This window comes from Limulus polyphemus, unplaced genomic scaffold, assembly GCF_000517525.1.
Source record: "Limulus polyphemus unplaced genomic scaffold, Limulus_polyphemus-2.1.2 Scaffold110, whole genome shotgun sequence".
Taxonomy (NCBI): Eukaryota; Metazoa; Arthropoda; class Merostomata; order Xiphosura; family Limulidae; genus Limulus; species Limulus polyphemus.
The window spans coordinates 710,217-723,759 of record NW_013665720.1 but is presented as its reverse complement, the minus strand read 5'-3'; the positions used below and the strand labels follow the sequence as shown (position 1 = coordinate 723,759).

The following is a 13,543-nucleotide window of genomic DNA, read 5'->3' as shown; positions in this document are numbered from 1 at the left end:
ACACACACATCTGGGTGGTCTTACAGAAACACCCCATCTCAACAGTGAGCATTACAGAAGTATACATATTTATTGCTAATATAATATTAAGCATATCTGACCAGGCAACACCTTCCACCAGGTAGGGTCCTGAAATATGATGCTGATCAACTAAATATGAGAAAAAATAATGATATATCGACTTACTCTAGTCAAAAGCAATCAGACGTGTGTAGAATCATCACTGGAGGAAGAAGGTACCCACCCACAGAAGACACAGGTAGGTCTAGCTGAGAACATGTGACAAATGTATTGGACGTTGTCCACATATCAGTCATAATGATCTCCTCCAAAGGATGGAAGCTTTGATCAAGTAAAATCATAGTTAGGTGACAAATGTGGTGAGAAGAAACATTATGTAAATGGTGACCTACCATAAAGAAGTCAGAATACATCAGTTGTATGAGCTGATGAACAGAACCAGTGAGTGCAATAGGCAGTAGATCACTGGAAACAGAGGAATTCCATGAAACGAATAGATGGGAACGAAAACCAAAAAAGGTGGCAGTATGAGCCACATAACATAGCAGGGAACAAACTGGACAAAGTAGTTGATCTGGATCTGATTGGTAGTACAGGTGGGAAATGGAAAGTAAGGAAATAGAAGAAAAGGCTAAACAACCTTCCCGGGTAGCTGGTGTTTTGGGAAGGAAGGGCCGATCCAGATAAGAGGATAACACACAAGGAATAGTGAAGGATGCAGGAAACATTAATGGCAACAACCCTGTGCCAGGAGAATGAAGAAATACATCTAAAGAAGGTACAAGGATCACATTGCAATGAGTTCAAAGGGAGAACTGGACAGGGTATGAAGACAACATTGAGATCCCAACCTGGCAAAACAATGGGATGTAGTGGATGGATCAGATAAAAGGAACAGAAAATGAAGGATATAACCAAGGAGGAGAAGTCATTCCAGAAGAGGAACAATGGAAGGTGTTGGACACAGCAGCCTTATAACAAGCAACAGTTGACAGAGACAAATGCTGATCAAACAATAAGGTGAAGAACTGGGACAGATGAGAAACAGAAGGATGGGATGGGCAGAAGCCACCATGAATGGACCAAAGTCTGAAGGAAGACTAAAGTCACTAGTACACAGACAAGGAGGAAGGTCGAAAGGTATGGGCAAGGAAAGATGATACACCAGACAAAAGCCACGGGTGCAGATGGAGTTGGGTGACATCAGAATGAACCATGTCAGATTGAGGTTGTTGGAGGAAAGATTGGGACAGAAGTAAGGGCAGGGGATGTTGCTTCAGCAAGAGCCAGAGCAGAAGGAACTATGTCTGAGCAGGCCAACATGGAGCAATGGGCATGACACGACAAAGAATGGTCTGGAGAAAGGAAAAACTCTGGGGAGGAATCAGATTGGAGGGTAGGTATATAAGTGAAGACCCCTCCAAATCTGAATGAATGCATCTGCTGATGGAGCTGAAGGGTATGGAACCAGAGACCAAAAGGAAGGAATTTTGGAGTTCCAGTGAGTGGCAAACACATGTATATCCAGTGTTCCCAGTTGATTCATGACAGCAAGAACATGACACAGCCATAATAACAATGTAGTGGTCATGGGCCCAGTAAAGAAGATCCAACATCTGAAAACACAGAGATTTGGATTTCGTTCCTCTTTGCTTGGCGATATAGCTGACAATAGTGGAATAACCGGAATGAACAACCATAACTATGCCCCGTCATGATTAGGAAGAAATGACAAAGAGCCCGACAAACTGCCTAAGTTTCAGGAAGTTTAAATGGGGAACAGTCTTCTTGACAGACCATCGACCGGAAATCTCATGGGAATCGAGGAAAGCCCTCAAAACCACCAAGAAAAAGCATAGGTAAACAGATGAGACCCCAGACAAGGTGGAGTAATGGGAACCCCCACCATGGTCAGTTCCCTGTTGAGCCACCAAGCAAGGTTGGCCTTGATCCCAGAAGAAATGGTAATGGGATAGTCCAAGAGATTGTGGGAGAAGTTCTATTGGTCGAGAAGTGTCCACTGAAGGAAATGCATGTGAGTTCAGCCCAAGGGAATGCAACGAGAGCTTCCCAGGAAGCCCACATCCCCAAAAGAGAGAGAGAGAACCCCTCATGCAAAGAGAAAAGAAGAAGGGAGGGCCACTGAGACTACCTACACCATATTCCTTAGCCAAAATGGAGAAGGGAATGGAAGAAAAACCCCCAATGGAATAAAATATTGAGTGCGGTGAAGAATGGATAGGGAAGAAGCAGAACCTAAGGAACTGTCATGAGGTGTAGCCAAAAAGACACAAACTAAACTTACTTAGAGAAAGTACTTATGACTAATAAACTAACAAAACCTAGAAATTTGTAGGGACTAAAAAATACATAGAAATAACGAACTTGCAAACATATGAAAATCGACCTAAAACTTAAATCAATAAGTAACACCTAAAGTACAAAACTAGTAAAGGAACTTAGAAGATAAAATATACATAAATATAGAATTTATTTATAAGTTCACTATACTAATAAGGCAAAGAACACGAAAATAAAACCTACTCTGAAGAATTAAAATCCATACAAGCTCACATAAACTTGCTAAACATGGGTATACCTACTGGAAGTGAGAAATATACGCTGAAAACTTACTACAGATCTCCCAGAAAAAAGAACAATTCCTAACCCAGAAGATTAAATGTAGGTATGGTAATAGGTGGAAAGTGCCACAGAAAGAAATTTTCACTCAGTACTTATATACTTATTCTAAAAAAACGTAACGTGAAAGGAAGAAATTGTTGGCTAAACGTATGATACAAATTCCCCCCGAACCAAAGCCTGCACTTCCCTAGCAGATATCATAGACCCTGAGATATGAGGATTCGTGTCAGAACCATTGTATATCATCATGGGAAGTACATCATCCACTTTATTGAATCACGAATTCATATGAACACATTAGAATTTGTAAAATAGAAATACTTCTAAAACAAATGAGTAAAAACAATGGATATCAAACACAAAAAGTCAAAACTGATATAAACTTATGATCAAGCACAATCAAAATTTGGTAGTCACATGGAGAGTGAGTTAAAACACATGTCTATATACTAGAATGATAATCGAGAAAGTGAGGATTACTCTTGAATAGTATAGAGAGTGCAGTATGGTTGGTGGAGGGCATATGTTCTGAAATGGCACAAAACTGATGGGATATAAAAGACTGCTGTGATGTTAGCAAAATATTTTAGCAATGCTTAGAGGGCAGTCCAGGATCGAGATAGCTTTAGATGAGAAGAGGCAAGAGTGTTTCAGAAAGAGTTTGTGTATGATGTAGGTAGAACTATCATGCTGTGTAGAGTGCAGAGATTTGATTGACTTGCCTCCGAAAAGTGCGACTAGGTGTAGCTCCGCTCTGACCTAACACATTTACATACAATTTGCAATGCAAATATACTAAGTCTAAGCAATAAAAGACATGTTACAATAATCGAATGATAGGCCTCAGCCAATCAAAATCTTTCCACTTCATATTTTCATTATGCTGTCAGCCAAGCTCCTCCCTAGCGGCTTGCATCCATCATGCCGTTTCTTATAGTTCAATCAAGCAGTAGGCCTAGAATATGACTAGACCCAAGTTGCTAGGCTACATTGAAGATTTCTCTAACTTTGGATTCTTCAGTCTCAAAGGCTTTGAATGTTGTTCAGGAAAAAAGAGTTCAATCATCACTAAGTATTACATCATTACATCATTATGTAAGTAACAGTATTTTAAGCTTTAAGGATATATTGTATCAATTGTTTGTATTTCTTGAACAGAACTTGCAAATTGGTATCCTGTAAAAATCCATAATTACTTGTGGACTTTATCAACTGTAAATAATTTGTTGACAACTTGACAAGCATCATTAATTGGAGGGTATAGAATACAAGTCATCCGAGTACAAACTGTGAAATTTTTAGTTAAGTACAAAAAATTATATGCAATCATTTGTTATGAAACTATTAGGTAGCTTGTTCTGGCATCTTTCTCTCAGTTCAGTATAAGTATGCTTATACATCAACACGCATATTATTCATTGAGCGTTCATCTTATCTATTATACACATGTACAAACACAAGAGCGATTGGGAAAAGCTAAAGTCAAAGAAAGAGGATTAAAAAATTAGAGAAAGTAATGGCTAAAACTAGGAAACTAATGGATTTGTGGGCTTCCTTCCCTAGTGCTAAAACCCTCACCAGCCAAGACAGTGGAAACAACAATGTAAACACTAAATCTCTAGATGCTGATAACCGTCAACCTCGTATCAAATCGAGCCCTTGCCCTTAATTATAAAGTGCCTAAAATATAACCACCAACCATGATTGTGAAAACAATCATGCAGAGACAACAACTCTCGATGCTGATGACTTTATCAAATTGAACAGAGCCCCTACCAACAGGAAGAAATCAGTTATTGTAATAGTGATGAAGATACTAACCCATCATTTACATTTGACACTGGGACATGGACACAAGTTACTGATGACATGAAATATTTTATTTGTGCATCGGAGATTACCTTTTGTATGTGGATTTCAGTGACAAGTATAAGTGCCAATGCTCAGACTTTTTTTTCTATTGTGAACAACTGAAGAGAGAAAAGTTTAAAAGAGACTGGTTTTGCTACTCACCATCGAAGGGAAACATTTTTTCATTATATGCAAATTATTTTCAACAGCAATGGAAGCTTCTTCACTAGCAAAAACTGGTTACTCTAACTGTAAACATGATGCAAGCCTGGTCTTTAGTCAGCATGAAACAAGGTAGTTGAGTAACCAAATTTGTTATTCATAAACCAAATGATTCAAGAAGATTTTAATAGAGTAGATGGAGTTACAAAAAACTACTGGCACCAAGTTCTAGAGCATATTCTCTCAGTCATAAAGTTTCGTAAAGTTCTGAAATATCTCTCATCAGACCCAAAATTTTTTGAACAAAGCTTATGATTCTAAATGTGGTTCTGGTAAAATTGAATTTCCATAAGAGACATAGTTTGAGATATAATCAGTTTAGATATATAATTACTCCTGTACTTTCATCAATATCCTTAATAACCTCTTTTATAACACCACAATATGATTCTAACAGAGTAACACTTACTTGTGAGGCACATGCTTTTGTCCATTGAAAATGGCAATGATAACATTCCCCAAACTTGAGAGTGACAAAGATTGTCCACTCATCCCATCACGTGGCTTCAAGTGATTTTCACAGCTTCCTAGATCAATCATGTGAAGACGACTTCGACCTCCAACAACTACAGATAAATATATTCACAATCAAGAGTTTACAAAGCATTAAAAGCACTTTGTAAGAAGTGCTTTTCTAATGCACTAGAAAGTTGCTGCATATATGAAATGTGGTGCCACAAATGATATGTTTAGCATTTATGTATTTCCCAACCATTTGATGTGTAATAATCCCATGGGTAAACTTATGGCTGAAAGAATGCGCCACAACTCTTTCTGAGGAGGGATATTCCTATATAGAAATTTTCAAATCATGTAAATCCAAATTACATAACACTCAAAAATCAATAGCTGTTTTTGTGAGAAAGATGGCCTGAAATCAAAGCAATTCTATTCTATCCTATGCCCATTATATCCCTTTATGTATCTCCAATGGGCTTTTGTGCTTTTAGTCTGCTCATAATAAAGGATACCCACATACAGTGGTAGAATGGCCTGTAGAAAGTTTGTTAAGATGGTGGTCTAATATTGACCTCACTTTTCTGTAACAGAAGTTTAAGGTAATATAAGTCATATTGCATAATTATGGCCATTAAATGAGGCAAGATGGGCAACAGAGGTAGTAGCAGTAGTAGTTCAAAGGACAATAAAGGACTTGGAACATTATTGATATAATGAATAATTACCTTGCAGTAGAATACTGTATGTGTTTATCCTACAAATCCCAAATGACGAGGAAATTTATTTTTTCTACAACTACTTTGTAAAACTAACTAATAGTAAACATGAGGAGCTTATCAACAGTTATTTACTTCTCATTGATCAAGAAATTATGCTAGTGCCTTTGTTACTCCGAGTTATATTATATTGGTATATATATAAAATACTTAAGACCATTATTGTTACCTTTCTATATTTTTCATAAACATAGAAAATTTTATCAAAACATTTTTCAATCTGTTCCACTTTTGTAAACATGAAATATTGCCATACATTTTTGTTATCTTACTTTTCTTTAATTAGTGCTGGTAAATGAGAAATGGTTAATCCACTTTTGTTATTCTTAGCTACTTGTAACAAGTAAACATAAATAGTTAAACCAATCTTGTTGTCCTTTGTTGCTCAGTACTGCTAAATGTGAAACAGTAAAACTGCTATTGTTATCTACCTCTTTTAAGTACCAGAAATCATAAAATACTCACCACCACTCTTGTTACCCTTTTGTACTCTGTATTGATAAACATGAAGAGTAAACATGAAATGTGAATCTCGCCTTTCTTCAGTCGTTTCTGTAGTAGAATATAAAAATATTAAAACATTTTGCTATTTTTAAGTTTTGGGTTTGTTTAATTGAAAGTTATGAATTTTAGTGAAACAGTTAACTGTAAACAGTTGAAATTTCAGGTTAGTTATAATTTTAATAAAAGAGTGAACTTTAAATTGTTAAAATTTTGAATGTTTCTCTGTATAACTAAGGCGTATCTACCTAATTATCTGCTGTTAAAAATCTATCTATCTCCCCAAACAGACAGGAGGAATGGAAAATAAAAATAAATTAATTTTAAATATTTCTACTTCAAATCTTTAATAGTTATATATATATATATATATATATATATATATATATTATATAAATACCTTATGCTGTCTTATTTTAAAAATGAAGTGAGAAAGGAAAAAAAAACTGATACAAATACAGCTTGCATTTATTTCTATGTATGTTATCGTTTTTAGCAAATAACTTCTGATATTCACCACAGATGTTTCGAGCTGCAATAGCAGCGTCCAATATGTATGCAGTTCTCTCTGCTGTTGGTGCTCGAACTTCGCTCTGATTCATCAAGTGTGTGCCATAAACTGGGTCATCTTTCAGCAAAACACCTGGGGAAGTTCCACTTCCTTCTGTACCTGAATGATAAAAAACTTTCAGAATGTCTTTTATAAAAAGTAATATACAACTTAATAAGTTATTATTGTAATTAGAAAAACCTTCTGAAACTCTCCAGAAGCAACCTTTCACAATGAAACTATAAATATGTAAACTTTAGTAAAAAGGTTGAAAATTTAACACTTTGTTTCATATATATTTACACTTTATAGATGTGTATTTGACTTAACTTATTGTAAAGACATGTGTTGGTTCTTAGCTTAATATACTTTGCTTATGGATCATCCAAACATATTTCATCCTATAACATATTTAGTGTGCGTTTTACTTACATGACAATTTAAAAAACAAGATGAAATACAGTCAAAATTTTGTAGTATAGATGTTATGAGGACTTCATTCTTTATGAAATACTGCTATAACAAACACAATAAACACTTGCGTTTTTATTTCTTTTTAAAAGTGTTGTCATGCTACACTTGCATTGGTGAAAAAAAAATCATTTTATAAAATCTAATGCTTTATGATAAGTACGTAAAAACCATACAGGTAAAACTACACCTGTAAACAGAGGAAAACTGTGAGCTTCATTAATGTAACAGTTATTTTTGTGAAGCTGTCAGTTTTCAAAAATAACATTAAACTTACTACAAGCTACCACAAAATGTTGTGGGATATATATAGCAACTACGTAGTCAAACTAATTTCACTTATACTAAATATTCTTTCTAACTGAAGTTATTTCAGACATACAGAAACAAAGGCCAAGTTCACTGGAAATTTTGTTCATGGTTTATTGTGGATTGTTCTTGGACTTTCTTTTGGAAGAAATCTATTGTTTTCTGTTGCAGATATTAAAGTTCATAAATCTCAAGTATGTTTTTTCTCTCCTTTTAAAAGCAAACAATAAGTGTAGCAATAAATAGTACTACAAGAGTGTAAACCTATAATTCTTAATAGAGATAAAAAGAAGAATACTGGTCAAGTTAACAAAACTATATTAATTATACAGTATAAATCTGATGAATGTGTACATTCTGTGGTGATTTGAGAATTTCATGTACGTCAAAGTATGTCTATGTGAAATATATATATATATATATATATATATATTCATTATCTTAACATTGTCAAAAAATGTCTATTTCAAATGGAAATTTACTAGTATTATATAATTCGTAGAGATATCTATATTGTGTGGTTATGTCATCAATCTAACATATGTTAAAAAAGACGTTTGTTGATTATTTGGCAAGAAAAATATATCTTGTCCACATTAAAAATATTCCTACACTGATTGGAGCTTTATCAATCTTATGTTAAAATAAATTTCTACACTATGGAAACATGTGGCTCTTATCTATTCCAGAAATATACTTTCAGAGGAGATTCCCAAACCTTATTCATATCAAATTTATGCCTGCATTGTGTAGTGATACAACAATCTTCATAATGTTAAAAAATACCTTCATTGAGTAGGGTTTGCTAATCCTATCTAAAACAAAAAAGTTGTCAACATTCGTTAAAGATTCATCAGTCTTATATATTGAACAGACATGTAAATTGATTTGAAATTCACCAATTTTAGCTATGTCATAAAGAAACTTATAGAGTGGTGATTTGCAAATTTTACATGATTCAATTTTTTCAATGATTCTACATTGGTTGATGATTCATCCATCTCATCCATGTGTACATTAGGTTAATAAACCACAAACACACAATTTATTTATTGTATGGTTACTGACTAACCTTATTTATGTTAAAAGATGTATTTATCATGTGTTACTTAACCCACAAATTGTTTTTATACTGTTCACTACCAATGGGGTTTAAATATTACATCATTCTGAGTAAATGTATCTTCTTGCTTGTTACGATATTCATTGCAAACAACTGAAAAGGGTGACATCACTCATTTTCTTCATAAAATACATAAGATGCCCATGAAATAGAGAGATTAACTGAAATATTGATGATATTTTTATTTAAATTTTGTACGAGTCATATTTTATAAGTTAAGACCTTGTAACAAAAACAATAATGAAGCAATACATAATTCTGTACTTCAACTGCTCAGAAAAATATTTTTAAAAATCTTATTACATGGACTCCATTGATAATTCTGCAGTTAACTAATCTTATCTATGACACATCAATATTGTGTGATGATATAAAAAACTATCACCAATGTCAAAAAGATATTTATATTAAGCCAAATTTTCCAGATTTTATCTATGCAAAACCGTGTGTAATGTTTTTAAAAACAAAATGTCTGTTTTGAGTTGTAGATCACAAACCTTTTCTATAATAAATAGCTTAAACACTAAGTGAAGAGTTCATCACTATTATATATATGTCAAAAACTAATTTGTCTATGCTATGTGGTGACTAAACAATCTCTAAATGTAATCCTACTTTTAGTGAATCTTTATCCTTTTAGAAATATAATACGTATTTTTACTTCTTCCAGAAGCTATTTTGATAATGAATGAATTATGATATTCATTAAATGTAATACTAAAAAGTTTGTTTATACTTAAAATGCTCACCAGTAGCGTAATCTCTCAGCAAATCTTTCAAGGTTTCGCTCCGACCAGCTATCTCCACAGCAGATGCTCGAACTGAGAATCGTGCTCCTGTCTTTTCCTTCTGTTGGTTGATTAGTTTAAATAACCAGGTAATGGCACAGGGAATTGTTCCTAGTTCTTGGACTGATGTGCTCTCTCCAAGCATTGTGTATGTTTTACCTGTGGATACCGGGAAGAATGGAAAGGTCAATCTTAGGCTAAACATCTTGTTCTCTCTCTCTGCTTTGGTAATAATGACAGCAATAGAAAAAAACACATATGGGGCAGATGATTTATGTTGAATTTTCAATTAAATTAATTAAGGAACAATTGATGAATCATTTTTAAATTATATTTTCCCATTCTTTATTTTTGCTTGGAAATACACATAAGAAAACAGTTATCGGACTATATGCATTGATAAAATAATTAAAAAATAAAATTTGCAATTTTATTTGAGAAACATACCAAGCTTCGAATGACCATACACAAACAGACATCCATCACTGCCATTCACTACTGCTTGTATGACCTCAGTCAATGAGCTGCAACAAACTTCAGCCTAAGTGAGAATGGCATAAAATAAAATCATGTGTTTATATTTTAAGTACTAAAGAATAAAAATGAAAAAGCTGCAGTGAACTGCAAAATATACCTTGGTTAATAGAAGAGTTCTTGCAAAATGTAAAGTAATGTATTACAGGGATACATTTCCTTAGCTAAAGTTATTGAATCCTAACAAGGTATATTACATGGTACCAATATATGTATGTTCTATCATGTTTATATTTAATATATATTTAACCAAATTGAATTTTCATATGCATTAGTCAACCAGAACTGTAAGATAAGTTGCTATATTTCCAAAATAATTTTTTCCTGCAAACAGATATATTATTACACCATCTGATATGTATTTCCTGAAAAAGGGCTAAACATAGGTATCTTTGGTGTGCAGAAGTGTAGATCTGTAGGTCAATCATTTGCATCCCATTTCTACAAAAAATAAGTTGCACTCTGTACTTTGAGGCCATGGGTGTATTTTATGGGCAACAGTCAAATTCCATTATTCAGTCAAGTAAGAGTATATCAAGAGTTAACAGTGGGTACTGTTGAGTAGTTGTCTTCTTTCCTGCTAGTATCAGTAGAAAATTAGGCTAGATGGCTAGTGCAGATAGCTCTTGAGTAGCTTTGTGCAAGTATCCAAAAACAATTAAATAAAAATTTTCTTGAAACATGTAATGTTTTCCTTTTGTTTTAGCCTTAACAAATTATCAGTTCTAGCCAATTAAATGTATATTTTAATTCTCTATATCTCATCATACCAGTGTTATGTTTTCTTTTCTTATGGCATCATAATGGTCTTAAGTATGTTCATTATATTGGTGGCCAAATGAGGAAAAAAACAATAGTAATTAATTCTGTTGAACAGAAATAACAGTATCAGTGATTATTGGAACTTGGAGTAATACAATTGCATTTTTATTTCTTCATTTTTTCTTAGGTTTGAAGGAACTGAAGTATTAAATTCGAAAGACATACATGGGCTAAATGGCCAGTTCTGAGATCCCTAGGATTCTGGTACAGCCATCCCTAATTTTGAACTACTGGGTAGAGGGAATTAGGCACCAAGTCAGTACAACCTGCCTTCTGAAGTGCTATATCCAACTCTTTGAACCAAATAAAAGGACTGACTGTTACTTTTATAAAATGTTCACAGTTGGAAGTGTGGAGCATGTTCACCAGCATCACGTCTCAAACCCCGGACTCTTTGATCCACAGCTTTTCTCAAAATTTGTTGGAAAACTAGCAATTTCAAATATGAATCATTTTATATAATGGTGCATAATACTTATACTTTTTGTTTCAAGAAATTTCGTTCTCCTTGGTCTGAGATAAAGCCACTTGCGACCACTGCAGTATCTTTAAGACAGCTAAATATGTCATACTGATTGAATGAAAAGTAGGATTGAAAACAAACTAAACTTCAAAGCAAATATCAAATACTTGTAATTATTTTTTTTTATAATTTCCCTCTTTTTTTCATAAAAAGAAAAACTTGCAATCACATATAATTTTCTAAAATCATTTTTTTGTATTAATCACAAGAATGAAAAACACTGAGATAATTACTACCTGAGTATCATCAGGGTCAAATATGGCATCAAAAGCAAACATCTTAGGTGCTGCAACCCCTACTTGTCGGTCAAGAGGCGCTGATTGACAACACGATGATGGATCATACAGTGTCACTTGTTTTTTCCTAGTATCAACTGTAAGGAATGAGGATTCTTTGGTACTGTTACTATCCTCACTGACAGGACTAATCCGTAGCATTACCTTCACCTACACAAAAACGGGTTGAGATTTCAAATGTAAATATATTTATTATTTATTTCATTAATTGTGGTTTGTAAGCAGTGTAATTATATTTTTTCAAAAACACTCAACTTACAGTGGAGAGCTGTATCTCGAAGTACAGTATCCCCTGCTACTTATAGCTACAAAGCTTATTAGGAGACGATTGAATCAAAGGCAAAAGTTACAAGTTATAATTATGAAGTAGTAAATAAAGACAGATTGAAGTATTGTGAAGCTATTATTCCAGAGTTGTTTAATGCTTATGTATCATATGCTTACAAATCAAATTACTAGTTTACTTTGGGAAGATATTTATTCCAAAAAACAAGTTCCTTCATTTTCTCTTTATTATCTGAAAATTAAATAAATGGAATGAGAAACAGTTTTAAATAGGTGTTATACAATAACAATGAAAGAATGAGTTTCAAATAAAAATTTAGGTAGTCTAAAAATATTAGGAAGACATGCAGTTTGCAAAATCAAAGAGAAATATTAACAATAAAAATTGTGTAGCTTTGCTCGAAATTCAAACCAAACCAAACCATTGTTGAAAGAAATTTCCAAAACAAAATAAATGCTGCAATAACAAAGTACAAAAACAAGTAAAGTGATACTAATTGGATAGATTTTAAAACGATTTCAATCCTTACTTTGGTTGGCATTGTGATTCGTATAGCTAAATGAAGCTGTCTAAATTTGCCAACCTGACGTGATTATGTAAGTAGTAAACGAAAAAGTTGCTGTTTTCGAAATTTTTGAATTGTTATACTGGAAATGCTTGCGACGTTTTTAGCGAATATATGCGCATAATATATTGTAACCAATACTTTGAATGGTCAGTTTTTCGCTTACGAATTCAATAGGGTGGTTTTCCGGTGCATTAATTATTTAGAGACCTTATCGATCCCTACTATTAAGTACTACCTTACTTAATGAATTGCATTTAGATAACTAAATACTAGTTATTGATTATCAGAACTAAATGCATTATTCTACCAGATTAATAAATATTTTACAGCCTCTAACAGCTATTTTTATTTTATGCTTTCCTACAATCATCCATCAGCAGAAGAAACACGCACCTACGCAGGGGAGGTTCGAGGGGTTTCGGCTGAACCCCCTGTTTTTGTAATGTAAAAAAAAAAGCTTATATAGCTATAGTGCAGTTGTTTATGGTATTTAACATTGTCTACATAGCCTACATTCTTCTGATGAACCATTAGCACTTTTTGGCTTGGACTAATTGCATGCCCTCAGACCCCAGTAGCATTAGCATGCTGATTGTCCTTCTCACAGTATGTGTTGCCTTTTCATCTCACAAATTAGAATCATTCTTTCAAAAAGTCTGCGTAAGGGTCTGAGAAAAATACGAAAATCAAAACATTTCGTTTTTTGTATGCTAAGCTCAAGGTCATCTATAAATGTACATATATATCTAATAGATACAAATTAGCCATTACGAGTTTTTAACATAACTGAGTGGTCACAA

General features: G+C 33.5%; 1 protein-coding gene across 2 annotated transcripts in view; it reads right to left on the bottom strand.

Annotated features, from left to right (window-relative positions):
• The window catches only part of LOC106471111, a 221,365-nt gene that overhangs the window by 23,366 nt on the left and 184,456 nt on the right, over positions 1-13,543 (bottom strand). For both annotated transcript variants that reach the window (XM_022400601.1, XM_013931703.2), the window contains 6 exons: positions 11,830-12,039; positions 10,162-10,255; positions 9,676-9,873; positions 6,991-7,143; positions 6,438-6,524; positions 5,147-5,303 (listed from right to left, as the gene is read on the bottom strand). In XM_022400601.1, coding sequence (XP_022256309.1) covers positions 5,147-5,303; positions 6,438-6,524; positions 6,991-7,143; positions 9,676-9,873; positions 10,162-10,255; positions 11,830-12,039 — 899 coding nt within the window. The remainder of the gene's footprint in view (positions 1-5,146; positions 5,304-6,437; positions 6,525-6,990; positions 7,144-9,675; positions 9,874-10,161; positions 10,256-11,829; positions 12,040-13,543) is intronic.